Here is a 19,002-nt window from a genome sequence, read left to right as displayed (position 1 = left end):
GGATACCTAGTCTTGTTCCTCTGGCTTTGATTACTCAATTGGACTTTGCAGCCCCTTTGGACTGAGCACGAGCCCCTTCAAGCACCTCCACTGGTGTGTTATGTGTGTGCACCCAGAAGGTGGGTGCATGGATGTGTCTGTACCTGTTTATGGGGCCCAAGTTATTTCTGCCTCATGCCTCGGTTAACAAGAGAGCCCATGCAGCACCGTGTGCTTTTGTGTGGGTGTTCACTTTATGAGACGGTGGGCAGGTACACTCTCAATCCTCCCCCACTCTCCTACCCAGGAATGGCAAGAACGGAGCCGGTGCCTGGTGGCTTACCCCGGAACAGACCATTACTTGGTCTGTCAGATTCCTTTCAGGAACCGTCTGAAAACACTACCCATGCCTTGCTCCAGCCAGGGTTTCCCAACAGTGTTACTTACATCATCTCTACATCTGTTGATGGGACCCGAGACTCAGACCACTGGTACTGAGCTCAGCACCTCCTTACAAAATTGAGTTCAGCCTGAAAAAGCTTCCTCCCTAAAGACAAAAGCTAGCTTTTGTTCTCTGGGACCTTATTTTCAGGGTTCCCAGATCTGAATCCCACAGTATGTATATTCTGAGAAACAGGCTTCCATTCTAGGCTTTATACAGGAACCCAGTAGCCATGTCACTTATGTGTGTGTGTGTGCGCGCGCGCGCGTGTGTGTGTGTGTATCTGGGCCTGGAGAGACGGCTCAGAGGTTAATAGCACTGGCTATTCTTCCAGAGGATCTGGATTCAATTCCCAACACCCACATGGTGCTCACAATCAGGTATAATTTGTTTCAGGGGACCCAACACCCTCTTCTGGTCTCTGCAGGCACCAGACACACACGGGGTGCAGACATAAAGGCAGAACCCTTGTAAACACATTTTCAAAAGGAAAATCTATCAGACCTATGCGGCTATTCCTCTCCAGGAAGAAGAGTGCGGACAAGACTCCCAGAACCCCGTTTCCAGTTCTCCCACAGCTGTAAGCATGCTCAGTCCTGTTCTGACTGGCCATGGCCTACCATCCCTATATAAGGGCAAGGAAGCAAAGGGTGGGACCCAAGGGAGAGAAGAAAACAGCTCCAAATAGCCTGGGGTCGGTATTCTCAGGTGAAGTCATTTTATAGCCTTGGAATCAGCAATTGGCCAGGAGCAGAGGGCAGGAGCAGAGCCAGTCCCAGTAAGTTCTAATGTGAGCTTTCTGAGCCAGTTCCAAGGATGGCTGTCTCCACACGTAAGTAGGGAGAAATGGACTCTTGGACAACTTATAAAGCCACCCAAATAATAATGAAGATCCCTCTTTCTGCTGTACACATTTAATCCTTAAAACCATTACTTTAGTCAGCTGCTTTGGCATGTCTGTAATTCCAGTCCTAGGGTTAAAAAAGAAAAAAAAAGGCAGAAAGGTCACAAGTTCAAGGTCATCCTTGGCTACACAGCTAATTTTAGGTCAGTCAGGAATCCATGAGATCCCATCTCAAAAAACAAAAGAAATTCTGGTTCCCTTGCGGGTTTGGTTTCCAGAACCCATATTGTTGTTGTTTGTTTTTCTGACTCTGTAGCCCTGGTTGCCCTGGAACTCTAGATCAGAGATCCAAATTGACTCTGCCCCCCAAGTACTGGTATTAAAGGCCCAGCCCTAGATCCAACATTTTAAAAGCCCCGTGAAGGAGCTGATACAACGGCCCAATAGGTAAAAGCTCTGGCCACCAAACCTGATAACAAAGTTAGATTTCTGGGACAACACTGTAGGAGCAGAGAACTAAATCCAGCAAGCTGTCCCCAACAGGTGTGGTGCTCCTCCCCTGAAATCCCAGCAAAAGCAGACAAAGACAGGTGGATCCGAGGTTCCCGGGCAGCCTAGTCTAATCAACGAGCTCCAGGCAAATGAGACACTGTCAAAACAGGGTGAACCAACTGTAAGGCCAGGTGTTGTCCCATGGCCTCCACATGCACCACCACATACTGTATCCACCCAAACACAAACACACACAGAAACAATGACTCTTCAGAAAAAAAAAAAAGAAACGACGACTTTACTTTTTACTTTGGTCTTATATTACTTTTGAAAAATTCTGTAACATAACAAAATTGAACAGAGCAATGATTTAATTAAAATTAGAATGTAAAATTTGCTAGAATGATAAACAAAAATTGATATATAACTCTCCCAATGGGGGACATACACCAGAATGCCCACAGTAGCAGCCCAAGCTCCTACTATGGAATAACTGTTCTTAAATACTGAGATCAGAGGTGTATTCATCTATCTTCTACTTTGCTATATAAAGTTAAGTAACTTTTATAAGGAAAAATAAGTACTATATGTAAGAGAATGAATTCATAATATAGAAACAAAGCTGGGCAGTGGTGGCATACACCTTTAACCCCAGCACTTGGGAAGCAGAAGCAGAAGGATCTCTGTGAGTTCAAGGCCAGCCTGGTTTACAGAGTGAGTTCCACAACAGTCCAAAGCTACACAGAGAAACCCTGTCTCGAAAAATCAAATAATAATAATACAGAAACAATGATATTGGGGAAGGGGCTTTAATGTTCTCACAGATATCAAATAACAGGTTAACAATAAGTCATGATTACAAAAAAGAAAATCAAGGCATCTGAACTAATGAGATCTGAAATTATTGCAAAAGGAGAAAAAGGTTCTTTTCAATGCAGAATGATGAGACTTATTTTTAACGTATCAACGTTTTCGGCGAGTCTGGAATCTGTAAATAGCCGGGGAGTTCACTGTTTCTTTCTTCACCTTCACCTTCTTATTTTTATCCTGTAAGGGTAAAAGGTGACCAGTAAACATAAACAGGGTCTCCTGAAGCAGCACAGTCAGTAGGCTAGCTAAGGGCAAGTCCCACGGAGCTCTCCTCCAAGTTCAGAAGAGCCGGGGCCACCCGCTGCAGGAGCCACTTAACTCCTGGAGCACACAGAATGCACCAGTTGTCGACAGTCTTTGGGAAAACTGAGGCGAGAGCAGCTCAAGTAATTATTTTGTTTAAATTATAAATTTAATTCTCTCTCAGAACCCTAGCTGAGAAAGGCCAACCTAAATGATCTGCAAGGCTGAAGAATCTGACATTTAGAGGAATGAGAATACGAAAGAGCTTCTTAAATTCCTTGGCTCTGCTACTTCACTGCACAATGCTGTCTATTTTTAAACACCCGTGAGTGGCATGCACTGTTTGTTAACCTGTTTAAATGTTACGGGAGCTGCTCATAAGCTGTAGAGTCCACACGCTACCTGATCCCACCCTCTGCTGCTCAGGGCACTGACTAACAACTCTTATTACCTTCTTAATCAAGGAACCTTTCTACAGCGTCAGAGCAATAGACACTGGCTCAGACCACTGCCCCAAAGGAGCAGACATTTCACTGTTGTTGATTTACACACTGCCGAGATCCAGTCTCAGTTAATACCTTTATAAGAAAGAAAGAAAGAAAGAAAGAAAGAAAGAAAGAAAGAAAGAAAGAAAGAAAGAAAGAAAGAAAAAGGGAAAGGGAAGGAAAGGAAAGGAAAGGAAAGGAAAGGAAAGGAAAGGAAAGGAAAGGAAAGGAAAGGAAAGGAAAGGAAAGGAAAGGAAAGGAAAGGAAAGAAGGAGAAGGCTCAAGGCTATCTCTCCTCACCATAAGATCTTTGCGAGTTTGAATTTTCTGTGCAACCACGAACAGCTTCTTCTCCCGGTCAATTCGCTGCGTCAAGCAATCATACTGCCTTTGTCTTTCTTTAGCTATCCTCTACAGAATAAACATACATTTAAATAAAACAATTAACAAGACGAAGGAGTTCTTGAGTCCAACTACATCAGTGGTTTCACCAGTCCTCTTTCTATTCCAGACTCAACTCAAAATGCCCACCATTAAGATGCCTACTTTAAAGCCAGTACACACTACGAGTGAAAGTATGTGTGGAAACTGCCCTATCAAAACCTGTCACTTAGCAAATGCAGAAGGAGACCCAGAGGAAAAAAGTAACTGGCCCAAGGATGGTTTGCCTAACGGGTAGTCAGGACTGTCCTGAGGAGCCCCCACCTCCAAGAATGTTCCCAGAGGTCCACTAAGTGGTCTCAGTTACCTGAGCTGAGGGCAGCAGCCGCCCAGGACTGGAAGCCTGCAGAAGTGAACAGAGCAACAGAAGGGCCAGTGATGGGCCGTGTGCTGGGGCTGGAGCCTCTCCATCTGTCTCACAGAGCAGAGGAGAATTTTCAGCACTGAGACCCGAGAAGACAACTCACCGGCTAATGACTCCTCAGGACTACTGCAGTCCTTACATTTCTGAGACTTGAAGCATCTGAGAAACTAACAACTTTGGCTTCTTCTTTGAGATAGCACACAGACTGAGTCTCACTCATCTCTAATGCTTGGAACAGAGTGTTTGGATTTCATATTTTGGGGTGTTTGGAATATTTGCATGTACATGAGATAGTTTAGGGATGAAACCCAAGTCTAAATAAGTGATTCATTATTTTTCATATATTCCTTATATACACAGCCTGAAGATAATTTTACACAGTATTTTTAGCATGCTTGAATTGACTGTGGCCTATCATATAAAATCAGGTGTGCAATTTCCCATTTGTAGTATCATATCAGCACTCAGAACTTTGCAAAAATTTTAAAGGATTTCATATTTTACTGTTTTGAACTACCTGTATGTACATATATGCAGAAACCTGTACATACATATATTACACAATTTCTGTGTGGGGGATGGATGTTCACAGACTTCAAGCCATTCACAGATTTTGTTTATCACTTCCAAGTTGCAGACTTGCAATATACTCACAGGCAGCAAGCAGCCTCTTGATAAAAAATAATTATGCTTTAAACAAGCAATCAAGTGAAACAACGCTGGGCAAAAACGGCAGTCCCGAGCCCTCCTGTGTTTGTGGCCGCTCTGATGGCAGACCTTCCTTTAGGGTCTGACACTGCCCTCGGAGAGGGCTACAATACAATACTACTACCCAAGAAGTGTCAGTGACCGGCTGACTGAAAACACAACTAACCAACAAACAAGGTCATCACAAGAACCCCTCAGCCAGCTTCTCGGCTGGCAGTGTTGTGAACGTAAAAGGGCCTAGCGCTGGGCCTCAGACCAACAACTCGCCAGCTCGAGCAGAGTCTCACAGCAGTGGTTTCAGACAGCTTTTGTTTTCACTTTATTGCACAGACTGTCAAATTTATGGGATTACCCAATATAGTCAAACTAATTAGGGGTATTTATATTACTAAAGCAAGTTTAGCTGCTCTGAGCTAGAGGAAACTGCTGTGAAATTAAACATTGGAAGCAAAACTGATGCGGTGTAAATGATTCAAATCAAAACAGAACAGCTGTCTGCTTGAAACACACTGACAGCATTTTTTTAAATGAATCAGTCAGAAGTGAGAGTTCAACTCCAGAAGGCTCTGAGAAAAAGCCTGTCATCGCCACAACCCAGTCATGTGATAGAAAGCACCATAAGGAAAAGTCAATACAAAATCTTGGTTACAAACGAGTAATATGAAAACACTACCCGCCACATCCTACTCCTCAGTGTTTCCTCCTGGCTCCGCACTTTCTAAGCATCAGCGAAGGATGCACATGTTAAAAACACAAAGGACCAGATCAGAGTTGGGATTCAAACCCAAAATCTAAGCTCCTGACCACTATGGAACAGGACCTCCAGAACAAACAAAAAAAATCCACTTCCATCCCATCACCAAATAATCTTTCTACTTTATCTAGACAGTTTTTGAAGTTTCCCCATGGATAATTATAAAAAATACAGTGGCAAAAGAAAAAAAAAAAGAACCACAAAAAAAAAAAAAAAAAAACAAACTCCCCAACTCCCACCTGAGTGCAAAAGAGATACATACCTTGAGCTGAGTCTGAGGGGTGAGGCCTTTCACTTTCTCCTTTTGCAAGGTCTCTATCCTGGGTCTATTGAAGACCCTGTCTACCAGTTCTGGGGCCGTTTGCAAGTGAGTTGCAATATCAAACCGTTCAACTGAAATTCAAGGCAATCTTTAAGGCACAGGTTGTCGCTAGCACCATACAACACAGTGACATGGCAGACTACCCCAGACACCTTCAACATTTCATACCTTCCTTTTTGGTGTCAAAAAAGAACACGTGCTTGTTCTGCTGCTTCCCCTGGAAATCCAGCAGGTGGAGCTCTGATTTCAGTCTTTCGATTTTCTAGAGTAAGGAATATGGTTAAAGTGGGTTCTTCCGGAGTCTCAGAAATAAACTTTCAAGAACTGAGACACTTCCCATCACCACTGTCAAGCAGCAAAGAATTCATTTCATTCTTTTTGATATTTTTAGGTACTGGCTTTCACTGTGGCATCATCACATATGTCTATAATTATACTTTGTACTTTGTTCTCAATGGTTTCATTCTTTTTTTTTTTTTTCTAAGACAGAGTTTCTCTGTGTCCCCCTGGCTGTCTTGGAATGCACTCTGTAGACCAGGCTGGCCTCGAACTCAAGAGATCCACTTGCCTCTGCCTCCCGAGTGCTGGGATTAAAGGTGTGTGCCACCACTGCAAGGCAGGTTTTAGTCTTTTAAATGAAAGCACTTAAATTTATCTATCAAGCACTATACAAGACACTCCACAAAATTCAATATTTAAAACATATGACAGAAATAAGCATTCTCAAGCTAACTGGTCCATAACCATGGGGTTAGAAACTGGCAGAGCCAGACTTTAGCCTACATCTCTCATTCTCAAACCTGAACTCTATTCCACCATGCTGATTATACTTCTAAATCATCACACCAAACTCACTGTAGACTACCGGCTGATAACTTGACATTACCCAATTGTTTCCTTTGTTGTTGTTTAAACCAGGGCCTCAATTTTTTTTAAAGATTTATTTATTTAGTATGTATACAATGTTCTGCCTGAATGTGCCACTGCAGGCCAGAAGAGGGCACCAGATCTCATTACAGATGGTTTTTGTGAGCCACCATGTGGGTGCTGGGAATTGTTCTAGAAGAACAGCCAGTGCTCTTAACTTCTGAGCCATCTCTTTAGCCCTGGGCCTTAATTCTTAGAGCTGCTACCTCCCAGGTGCTGGGACTAGAGGTATACACAACCACAATCTGCTATGTCCTTTCTTAATTAACCAACAAAAATCCATCAGAACAAAAACGTGAAGGTCACCTTGGCTTCTGCAACCCTTTTCATCTCTATATATTTGATGTCCTGAGTTCTCATCAACTTTAGCTGCTCCGGTGTCACTTCTTCCTTGGTCTTCTTGATGACATGAACTCCGTCCTAAAATTGAAGTTTAACAGATACAGTGTATAACAGAGTACTATCATTAGTAAGCTGCTTGCATAATCCATGTATAAAGCAAAGACAAGCATGCACACTAAGACATGCCTCCATTCATTTACCCTTCAAACAAGAGGCTGGGTGTACCTCAGGGGTACAGCACTTTGTCTAGCATACAGAGGTACTGGGCTTTATTTATAATAACAAAATCAAAACAAATAGAGGGGAAAAAAAACCAAGATGGTGCAAAGGTAGGAGCATGCTGACCAAGAAAAGGACAGTCTGACCTGGACCTCTCACCAGGAACACCTGGTCCAAGTGGAGAAGAGTCACAAGGACACTTGCTCGTGCTGCCTCATTCCCCATCATTTCCCAACACTTAGGGCTCTGTTCTGCACCTACCTGGAGCTTATCCCGAGTCATTTTATAGTAGAATTCATCTGGATTCTTTTCCAGAGCCTTCTTCCGGAGAGCTCTGAGGAAATCTTGCTTTTTATGATAGTCACTGAAAAAACAAGTCAGGAGATTTCACTGCAGAAAAAAAACTATCCACACAGATGACTCAGCGGCTAAGAGCACTGACTGCTCTTCCAGAGGACCCAGGGTCAGTTCTCAGCACCCTCATGGCAGCTAGCAACTGTCTCCAATGCCAAGATCTGACAACCTCACACAGGCCTACATGCAGGCAAAATACAAATGAAATAAAAGTAAATAATTTTTTAAAAATGAAATAAAAGTAAATAAATTTAAAAAATTCATAACTAGAGGCACATCTGATACATCAACACTTAGGAGGCTGAAGCAGAAGAATCACAAATTTGAAATCAGTTTGACTTAAAGTGAGAGCTTGTCTTAAACAAACTCCCTCAAAGCAAACAAACCAATGAAAATCACACACACAAAAAAATATATTAAAGAAACCCAAGCAGGGCTGGAGAGATGGCTCAGTGGTTAAGAGCATTACCTGCTCTTCCAAAGGTCCTGAGTTCAATTCCCAGCAACCACATGGTGGCTCACAACCACCTGTAAAGAGATCTGGCGCCCTCTTCTGGCTTGCAGGCATACATGCCAGCAGAACACTAAAAAAAAGGAGGGAAGGAAGGAAGCAAGCAAGCAAGCAGTGACCAGATTGCTCCATGGTCCACTGACACGAGTCAGGCTCCCTGTAAGACCCACAATCTTAAGCGTCCTCTGTCCCAATCACACCTGAAAGTAACTGTTTCCTCCCCACATCTTAATGCCACCTAAACCACTACAAAAGGACACCAAGCCGGGCGGTGGTGGCGCACGCCTTTAATCCCAGCACTGGCAGAGGCAGGCAGATCTCTGTGTTCCAGGCATCCTGGTCTACATAGTAAATTCCAGGACAGTCATGGCTACATAGAAAGACCCCACCTCAAAACAACAACAACAAGCAGCTCTGGCCCCAGTCAGGCACGACATGTACAGCTATAATCCCAGCACTCGAGAGGGTGAAGTAGGAGACCTTGAGCTTGAGGCCAGCCTAGACTACACGAGGAGATTGTCACAAAAAAAAGGGGGGGGGGGGTGGAAGGAAAGAAGGAAGGAAAACTGACTGCTTTTCCAGAGGTCCCAGGTCCAATTCCCAGAACAGACATGGCAGCTAACAAGTGTCTCTAACTCCAGTTCCAAGATGATCTGATGCCCTCTTCTGGCCTTCACAGGCACATATCAGGAGGCAGAGGGGGAATCTCTGTAAATTTGAGGTCAGCCTGGTCTACAAAATGAGTTTCAGGCCAGCCAGGGATATATAGTGAGACCTTATCTCCAAAATATAAAACAAAATAAATAAATTTTTAAATAACTAAAATATGGAGGGCTGGAGAGATGGCTCAGAGGTTAAGAGCACTGACTGCTCTTCCAGAGGTCTTGAGTTCAATTCCCAGCAACCACATGGTGGCTCACAACCATCTGTAATGAGATCTGGCGCCCTCTTCTGGCCTGCAGGCATGGAGGCTGAACACTGTGTAAATAATAAATAAATAAACTTTAAAAAATAAATTAATTGAGGAGAGGGAGGAGGGGGGGAAGGGAGATGGGGAGGGAAATGGGAGGCGGGGAGGAGGCGGAAATCTTTTTTTTTCAATAAAAAATTATATTTAAAATTAATTAATTAATTAATTAATTAAAATCTGGGACCTAGAGAAATCCATTTAATCATCCCCACCCACCACACCAGGAGTATAAGAACCTCAGCTGATTTGTATGCTAATAAGCAATTATAAGCATTTTGCAAATGAAGTGCTAAAGAAAAGAATGGACATAATTGTTTTATAAAATGTTTTCATAGTTCATCATCACCCACTCTCAGGCTCATGAATCCGTCTTTCACATCTCATTCCACACCACAAATAATGATGTAAGAGACTCAGCAAGTGGAATTTTTAGACTGTATCTTTCATTTCAAGAAAAGGGAGCAAAAGATTCAGCATTTAGTTCAAACACCGAGGTGGAGGCAAAGCAATGCCACTATGAGAAAACCACCTGGACAGGCCTAATGAAAAAAAAATGACGGGGGCAACTGCTTAAGTACCACTCTGTCTGAGCAAAGAGAGGTTGGGGGGAGGGGGTCACAGGAAAATACCTAACAGGCTGCCAGAGCTTTGGCTATTTTATCGACAACAGGAAATTACTTCCCCGGTGGATACATGGACACTTCAGCAGTAGTATGCCAATGCTGTAAGATTTTTTGGCAGCACCTCTACCAGAAATACTGGACTCACTTTGCACGAAGTTTGTAATCTTTCTTCTTCTCCAGCAAACCCAGACGTTTTCGAAAGCCAGGCTAGAAGACAAAAGGAAAAGGACGCACTTAGTTCTCTTGGCAAACACAAGCTGAAAGCAACATGACACCTGACAGGAACAGGACTCTGTAGTACTCAGTAAATGTGTCCTTGGAGCCAGCCCACTACCCTGTTCCTCCCTCCTCCCCCTTACTAGGCCCTGCCCAGGGATGAGACGGCTCGTCCAGGAGCCAGACAGGTCACAAGCACCGCCATAGTAGGTTTCTTGGCCTATTAAGGACAGAGAGAGGCAACAATGACTCGGCACTAAGCAAGCAGTTGCCAGCTGTACTAAAATTACTACCAGGTTAATCCAAGGGCTTATAAAATACTATGAAGGGAAAACACAGCAACAGGAGGCAACTGTGCTTAAGGGCGCTAAATTTAGAGTTTTCGGACTCAGGTTCAATCCAAGCTTTACCTCGTAACAATCTCTGACCTTGGGCAAATAAATCACTTAACTTCTCTGAGCTGTCATTTCCTAACTATAAAATAGGACCAGTAAGGCTGGGTAAATGGTACTTGCCTGCAATTCTGACACTTGGAAGCCTGAGGCAGGAGGATTGCAAAGGCTACATAGGAAGACCAGAAACAAAACAAAACAGAGAGCAGCAGAGGCAAAACCAAATAAAATGGGAAAGTACTCTCTCTGACATTCACTTCTACAACGTGCAGGGTTCCATGACTCTGTCTTTTTTGCGGGGATGGGGGGCTCGAGACAGGGTTTCTCTGTAGCTTTGGAGCCTGTCCTAGAACTAGCTCTTGTAGACCAGGCTGTCCTCGAACTCACAGAGATCAGCCTGCCTCTGCCTCCCAAGTGCTGGGATTAAAGGTTTGCACCACCACCACCTGGCGTGACTCTGTCTTCTTTATAGCCTTCTACCATTACTCTGAGTGCTTAATGTCAGGTTAAATTGGTACATGTTTATAATACCAGAACTTGAAAAACGGGAAAAAAGGGACCAGGAGTTCAAGGCCAGTCTAAGCTACGGGAGATCCTGTGTAAGTTATGTGTGTCTGTGTTAGATGTTTTTTTCACTTTTTGCTATGGAGGAGAGCTTAATTCTTTGGCCTACTTAACTTCTGATCCTCCTGCCTCCACCTGCAGAGTGCTGGAATTAGAAGCCTATGCCACCATGCCAGGCTTTTATTAGGTGCTGAGGATCAAAATCCAGAACCTCTACCTACTGAGTTACACCCCCGAACTCTACCTACATCATCTTAACAGTTCACAATTATGTACTGACTCTGTCCCAAAGCAATGTGCTATGCTTGTTACATAGTCCTATTTCATCTTTATGACCATTACAAAAAAAGTAAAGCATATTCCAGAAGGGGAATGACATTTAGAGAATGCATTCAAGAATGTAGAACCAAGGCTAGGGATGTACCTCAGCTGATGGATTGTTTGCCTAGCACACAAAAATCCCTAGGTTCAATCTACAGAGCCACATAAACCTGGCATTATGGCACACAACTATAATCCTTGTACAAAGAAAGTAGGCAGGCTGATCAGAAGTCCAAGGTCATCCCTAGCTACATATACAGGAGCTATTTACTCTCTAGGAATGCAGAGCCCCTACCTTCTGCAGCCAGTCTATGCTATCTCAGAGCCCACTATACTCTTTCTGCTCTGAAGAATGTTTGTTTGGCTTTGGGTTTGGAAGCGGGTTATCATACAGCTCTGGTTGACTTCAAACTCATGGCCTCCTGCCTCAGCCTCCCAAAAGCTATGATGATGAGGATGTTCCCCCCATATCCAGCTTTATGCTCGACTCCACCCCCACCCCACACCTGCCTTTTTTGAGATAGGGTCCCATTCCATAGCCCAGGTTGGCCTGGAACCCACTATGTTACTTCAGGCAGGGCTTGTGAGTCTCCTGGCCTCAGCCTGTCGAGGGTCAGGATAATAGATTTGCACCGCTATCCCAGTCCTCTGAACAACCTTGACTTCTGGGCTGCATATATAAGTCTCTGCTGAGCCTGGGATAATAACGTGGATGGTATTCTTACAGCCACCTTTGTTATCTCTTAATCTTTCAAGGGACAAAATAACCCAATGAGGAAAGTAACAGGGATGGCAAGACGGGTCAGAAGGGAGATGTCTGCCACCTCACCTAAGTTTGATCCCTGAGGGCCCACACATGGAAGGAGAGAACTGACCTCTTACCTCCATAACGACTACCCAGCATGACTGCCCAACACTCATACACCCATACCCATACAAACCATTAGTAACTGTAATTAAAAAAAAAAAATTAACCTGTGTGGTGGCACAAGCCCTCCGGGCCCTCAGCAGACAAGGAGCAGCAGGGTCTCTGCGAGTTCAAGGCCAGCCTGGACTACACAGAGTTCTAGGCCAGCCAAGGCTGTGAAACACTGTCTCAAAACAGAATTTCCTAATTATTTTTGTAATTATTGTTATGTGCAGTGGTGGCACACATCTTTAATCCCGCGTTTGGGAGGCAGAGGCAGGCGGTTCTCTGCATTTGAAGCCACCGTGGTCTATAGAGCCAGTTACAAGACAGAGCTACACAGAGAAACCCTGTCTGAACAGAAAAAGGAAGAGAGATACTTAGTCAAAAATGGGCCTGGAGAGATGGCTCAGTGGCTAAGGGCACTGGCTGTTCTTCCAAAGGACCTAGGCTCAATTACCAGCACCCACATGGCAGCTCACAACTGTCAGCGACTCAGTTACATTTGTTTTATGTGTAAGGGTGTTTTGCCTGCACATACATATGTGCACCACATGCATGCCTGGTGCCCTCAGAAGTCAGATAAAAGCATCAAGTCCCCTGAAACTGAAGTTATAGATGGCTGTAAGCTACCATGTGAGTGCTGGAAACCAAACCTGGGTCCTCTGCAAGAGCAGTAAGTGTTCTTAACCGCTGAGTCATCTTCCAGCACCCATGATAGCTTTTATTTCTAACACTGCAAAGGGAGACTGGCAGGGAGCAGCAATGAGGTAGCGGTCTTGGAATCATGTGTGAAGGTATACGTGTGTTCCAGAGGAAACAGACTACATGTGGAGCAGTTACACATTTCCTCCTCCACATGAATCATCGAGAGCTTCCACCACATCACACAGGGCCAGGACAAAGGAAAACACAAGGAACCCAAATCACAAGTGATTCGGGCATCGCCTTGAAATCCCTTTCTTCTATATTAATCCAAGTCAACTATTTGAGTGTGACTTTAGATGTGAAATTTAATCTCTTTAAGCATCAGGCTCTTAATTTGTAAGACGAAAAGAGCATCTAGCTCCTGAGGACACTGAGGGATTAGGAGATACTCCTTTTACAGCATGCACAGTTATTCCTAGGATGCTCAAAATGACCATTTTAGGCAGGATGTACTGTAATCCCAACATCAACAAGGCTAAAGCAGAAGGATCACAAATTGAATTTAAGGTAAGTCTAGGCTAAATAGGGAGCTCTTATCTCAAAAAAAAAAAATCACACACATTCAGTAGCTTTGCCTTCAAAAACAAACTGACCTATGAGTTCAAAACATTCCAACACAATGTTCTATATCTCTACCATTTCCACATATGTTGCATACTTGGCATTTTAAATTTTGTTGTTGTTGTTTTTCAAGACAGGGTTTCTCTGTGTAGCTTTGAAGCCTGTCCTAGAACTCACTCTGTAGACCAGGCTGGCCTCGAACCCACAGAGATCCGCCTGTCTCTGCCTCGCAAGTTCTGGGATTAAAGGCACATGCCATCACTGACCAGCTGTGTATGACTGTTTTACTTTCATATATGTTGTGCACCACTACTGTGCCTGGTGCCCAAGGAGGCCAAAAGAGAGCCTCAAACCACTAGAACTGGAGTTACAGATGGATGTGAGCTGACATATCGGTGCTAGGACCTGAACCTGAGTCCTCTCAAACAGCAACAAGTTCCCTTAACCACTGCGTCAGCCCTCCCGGCCCACATCTGGTATTTTTAATGTGCCACCTCTTATAAAGTTGCCTCTATATATTTCTTTAGTTTTATTTCTTTTTTTTCCCAAGATTTATTTTTATGTGCACTGGTGTGTTGTCGGCATGTATGTCTCTATGAGGGTGTCAGATCCCCTGGAACTGGAGTTACAGATAGTTGTAAGCTGCCATGTGGATGCTAGAAATTGAACCCCGGTCCTTTAGAAGAGCAGCCAGTGCTCTTAAAGGACGACCCCTCTTCCCCAGCTCCACCTCTGTATTCTTAAACACCTGATGTGATTTCCACCTTTGCCATATGACAGCTCTAGCTGTCCCTCTCTGGGTAAATACTTGACCCATCTGAGCCTCAAATCCTCAAGGAAATATGAGGAAATAGTAACCCGCTTCCCAACAGCTGCTCTGAGTGGAAAGGCTGAGAGTCATGTGTTTACACTTCACCAAGTTCGGGCCACTACCAGTTTTCGATAAGTCTGTCTAGAGTCTCGCAAACAAGATGTTAAAATACACTACCCGCGGGTAAAGGCATCTGCATCATGTCAGTTTAAACATGGGGCAACTCCCACAAGTTGTCCTCTGACCGTCCCAAAGCTGTGGCCCCAACACACACAGTTCAATAAAATACATGTAAGATAAACTTTTCAATACATGTATGGTACTGCTTCCACTAGGCATACCCCAAAATAAATGCTATTAAGCAGAAAGAATGTGTGCTTAAGAAGACTCAGAACACCGGGCAGTGGTGGCGCACACTTTTAATCCCAGCACCAGGGAGGCAAAGGCAGGTGGATCTCTATGAGTCTACAGAGTGAGTTCCAGGACAGGCAAGCTACACAGAGAAACCCTGTCTTGGAAAAAAAGACTCAGAACTATCCCTTCTCATCCTTTTGGCCAAGAAAAACTACAAATGGACTTTTAAACTATTAGAAAGAGAGCCAGAGAGAGGGGCCGATATTCAACAGCATCAGTCAGTCGCACGGTTTCAGTGGTAATAATATCCCTTCCCTTTCTTCAGCCTTTGTACCACTGGTATCTCCAAAGGCCTTGTGGGTTGTTTATATGGGGGTTCTGTTTGTTGTTACTGCGGTCTAATTTTGTGTGTATACATATCTGTGTATGCAGGTATACATGCCACTCCTTAAGAGTCCATTCTCCAAAGAGAGGCCAAGAAGTTAAAAGAGCGAGCCTTAGTATATGGGACGGTTTGGAGGGCAGAAAGGGAAGGGGAAATGCTGTGATTAAGTTATATTCTCAAAATAAAGAGTTGAGAACAGTCCACTCTTTCCTCCACTTTTCTATGAGCTCTGAGGAGCTTACTCAGGTCACGTGGCTTGTGCAGCTAGTACTGAGCCATTTTGTTTTGTTGAGATACTGTCTCATGTAGCCCAGAGTGTCCTAAAACTTGGTGGATTATCCTAAATTCTTGATCCTCTTACCAAAAAAGAAAAAGGAGGAGGAGGAGAAGAAATATTTATTATTTATTTGAGGGCTAAAGAGATAGTTTAACAGTTAAAAACACATTATTCTCTTCCAGAAGATCCAAGTTCATCTCCCAACACCCACATCAAGCATGTTACAACTACCTGCAACCCCAGCTCCAGGGAGAGCTCCCACAGGCATATATAGTCAAGTGCACACACCCATCCAGACACACATGTACACACATAAGCTAACTTTTTGATTAAAAATAAAAAATAGGGGTTGGAGAAATGGCTCAGAGGTTAAAAGCATTGACTGTTCCTCCAGAGGTCCTGAGTTCAATTCCCAGCAACCACATACTGACTCCCAACCATCTGTAATGAAATCCAGTGCCCTCTTCTGACTGCAGGAAAGCATGCAGACAGAGCACTGCATAGATAATAAATAAAATAAATCTAAAAATAAAATTAAAAATAAAAGCTGGCAGTGGTTGGCACACGCCTTTAATCCCAGCATTCAGCAGAGGCAGGTGGATCTCTGTGAGTTCAAGGCCAGCCTGGTCCAGAGAGTGAGTCCCAGGACAGTCAGTGTTACAGAGAAACCCTGCCTCGAAACACCAAAAATAAACAAATAAATAATAGTTAAAAAAAAAAGATGCATAATTGTGTATGTCTATGTGTATGACCCAGTGAGAGCAGAGCCTGTGCAAGCCAGAAGGGAGTGAAGAATTTTCTGGAGCTGGAGGTTTAGGTACTTGTGAGTCCACGATGTGGGTGCTGGGATTTGAACTCTGATACAGCAGTCAAGTGTTCTTAATGGCTAAGCCCCCTCTCCAGCCGTTAAAGGCTGGAAGTAGTTCTGTGATTTCTGAGAACAGTAAAGGGGATGATGTGGGTCTGGATACATCTTTATTTCTAGCACATATCCCCACACCGACACGTTCTCCTTAGAAAGGCCACAATTACTTATTCTAACTAACATCTCCTAAGGGACTACCTCCCTCCTTTCTTTCTTCCTACCGAGGACTAAATCTTGCTAGGCGCGCAGTTCACCACCGCGCTGTACGTCCAGAATGTTTTTAGAGTTTTATTTTGAGAGAGGTCTAAGTTGCTCAGGCAGGCCCTGACTTTGTGATCCTTCTCTCTTGAGCCCCCCGAGTAGCTGCAATTACAGATCTGGGCTATCAGGCCCCCACAGTTTGGAAATGGTCAAGTCACCCTCCAGAAGGGAGAAGGAAAGTACCACGACTTCAAGGTGAGGCACGTGACAGCTCTACAGGAGTCACAAATCCCAAGCCAAAAGTTGGACCCACTTTAGGAACACCTATCCTCGGTCACAACTCCAGATTTTGACACGCCTCGCCTCACTCAATACCCACGGAACCTCCTACCCTAGGGAGTGACAATCCCCCTAACCCGGTCCCCAGGTCTCCCCGACGAGGCACGCTGGGGGCAGGCCCCGTGTGTCGGGTATTTACGGAAGGCAGATGTGCTAGCTGGGACGCTGGGATAGCAGGGAGGCATGGGCCACCAGCCGTCGCCCACGGGGCCTGCGCGGACCTACCTGGCTTCGTTCTCGATGTTCCCGCTGCCGAGACTTAGCTGCCTTGCGAAATGCCGCCGCCATGCCTACTGGGGTCTAGAAAATGCTCAGCAAACTCCACCACCGATGCCACACTATCTGAGCACCTCCGCCAAGACTACCGGAAGCAGGCCCAGCCGCTTGAGGCTTGCAGACTATCAGAAGCCTACTTTACCGGAAATACATCCCCGATCGAGCAACCCGGACAGGAGGCTTCTGGGAGATGTAGTTTCCTAGATAATCTCCTGATTCCTCCAGCGTTCTCTCTTATTCGCCTGAAAGTGTTCAAAGGTCCGGAGACAGAGCCTTCGCTCTAGCCGCAAGTTGGCATCTGGGAACAAGTTCCTGGCACCGCCCTCTGGCTGAGCTCGGCTTGCGTGTGCGTAAGTGCTATCACCTGAGTCTTGACCCTGGGTTAAAATCCTAAATAGAGCGGGTAGTGGTTCACACCTTTAATCCAGCACTCTGGAGGGTTTCTGTGAGTTCAAAGCTAGCCTGGTCTCACATAGTGATTGCCAGGCCAGCCAGGGCTACATAGTGAAATGAAACCCCTTCTCAAAAAGCAAAAAACAGCCGGGCGGTGGTGGCACACGCCTTTAATCCCAGCGCTCGGGAGGCAGAGGCAGGCGGATCTCTGGGAGTTCGAGGCCAGCCTGGTCTACAAGGGCTAGTTCCAGGACAGGCTCCAAAAGCTACAGAGAAACCCTGTCTCGAAAAAAACAAAAAAACGAAAGAAAAAAAAAAAGGGTAATGATGGCACATTCCTTTAATCCCAGAACTCAGGAGGCAGAGGCAGAGGCAGGCAAATCTCTGTGAATTCGAGGCCAGCCTGGTCTACAGAGCTAGTTCCAGGACAGCCAATGCTACACAAAGAAACCCTGTTTTGAAAAACCAAAATGAGAAAAGACAAGAAACAAGCAAAAACTAGAAATAAGGTGAGTTTTACAATGCACTAGAAAGAACACTTTAAAACCACCTTTGGCTCTGCCGCTGACTACTGGCGGTTTGACTTTGAGCAGGTTCTTTGACTTTAACGAGCATCATTTTCCTCATCCATAAAGTGAAGATAATAATAGCACACTGGTCTTGCTCACGGGAGTGTCAAGGGCACTGAGGTGCAAAATAGTATCTGTAAGCATGCAAAAGAGAATCGCCTAAAAGCAGTAAAGTTCTGAGTCCTTCACAACCATCAAAGACATGGCTGGCTGGCAGCCTTAGAGTGAGGTGGCGCAGTGTGCTTGTTAGAGCTGTAACTGCAGTGGGAGTGGTTCTGATTCCACCCCTGCTCTCGTGTTTGTTTTGTTTTGTTGTTGTTTACTTTGTTTTTTTTTAAAGATTTTATTATGTATACAGTATTCTGTTTGCATGTGTATCTGCAGGCCAGAGAGGGCGCCAGATCCCATTATAGATGGTTGTGAGCCACCATGTGGTTGCTGGGAATTGAATTCAGGACCTTTGGAAGAGCAGACAGTGCTCTTAACCTCTGAGCCATCTCTCCAGTTTTTTTAGATAGGGTTTCTCCGTAGCTTTGGGGCCTGTCCTGGAACTCACTCTGTAGACCAGGCTGGCCTTGAACTCACAAAAAGTCTCCTGCCTCTGCCTCCCAAATGCTGAGATTAAAGTGCTGGGATTGCCGGGCAGTGGTGATGCATGCTTTTAATCCCATCACTCGGTAGGCAGAAGCAGGCGGATCTCTGTGAGTTCAAAGCCAGCCTGGTCTACAAGAGCTGTCTCGAAAAAAAAACAAAAAAAAAAAAAAAGGGGGGGGTGGGATTAAAGGTGCCACCATCACCCGGCGCCACCCCTGCTCTTAACCAAGGAAAGTTAGTTGTGCTAAGGTTTGGTATCCACATCTAGTTGTAAAATAATAAAATAATATTATCCCCACAGGATTATGGGACTAGAATAGCATATGTTTAAAATGCTTAATGCTCTGTTTACTTTCCAGCAGGTTCACAATAAAATTGT

General features: G+C 44.6%; 1 protein-coding gene across 1 annotated transcript; it reads right to left on the bottom strand.

Annotated features, from left to right (window-relative positions):
* Positions 1-2,110: 2,110 nt before the first annotated feature.
* On the bottom strand, positions 2,111-17,185 carry Utp11 (UTP11 small subunit processome component). The gene is made up of 8 exons (XM_050161393.1): positions 17,017-17,185; positions 10,036-10,097; positions 7,694-7,796; positions 7,178-7,291; positions 6,113-6,206; positions 5,885-6,015; positions 3,656-3,766; positions 2,111-2,804 (listed from the first exon to the last, which is right to left on the bottom strand). Exons 1-8 carry the CDS (start codon positions 17,077-17,079, stop codon positions 2,721-2,723), a joined length of 762 nt encoding a protein of 253 aa, XP_050017350.1. The 5' UTR covers positions 17,080-17,185; the 3' UTR covers positions 2,111-2,720.
* Positions 17,186-19,002: the final 1,817 nt, after the last annotated feature.

This window comes from Alexandromys fortis, unplaced genomic scaffold, assembly GCF_014885135.2.
Source record: "Alexandromys fortis isolate MF-2015 unplaced genomic scaffold, M_Fortis_MF-2015_v1.1 scaffold_122, whole genome shotgun sequence".
Taxonomy (NCBI): domain Eukaryota; kingdom Metazoa; phylum Chordata; class Mammalia; order Rodentia; family Cricetidae; genus Alexandromys; species Alexandromys fortis.
Note: the sequence above shows the minus strand (reverse complement) of the source record. Positions and strands in the feature narration are given on the sequence as shown.

Coding starts and splice junctions, on each gene's coding strand:
- Utp11 (XM_050161393.1), bottom strand. CDS start 17,079: ATGGCGGCGGCATTTCGCAAGGCAGCTAAGTCTCGGCAGCGGGAACAT. Junction 10,098..17,016: donor AACATCGAGAACGAAGCCAG/GTAGGTCCGCGC, acceptor TTTGTCTTCTAG/CCTGGCTTTCGAAAACGTCT. Junction 3,767..5,884: donor CCCCTCAGACTCAGCTCAAG/GTATGTATCTCT, acceptor TTTATTCTGTAG/AGGATAGCTAAAGAAAGACA.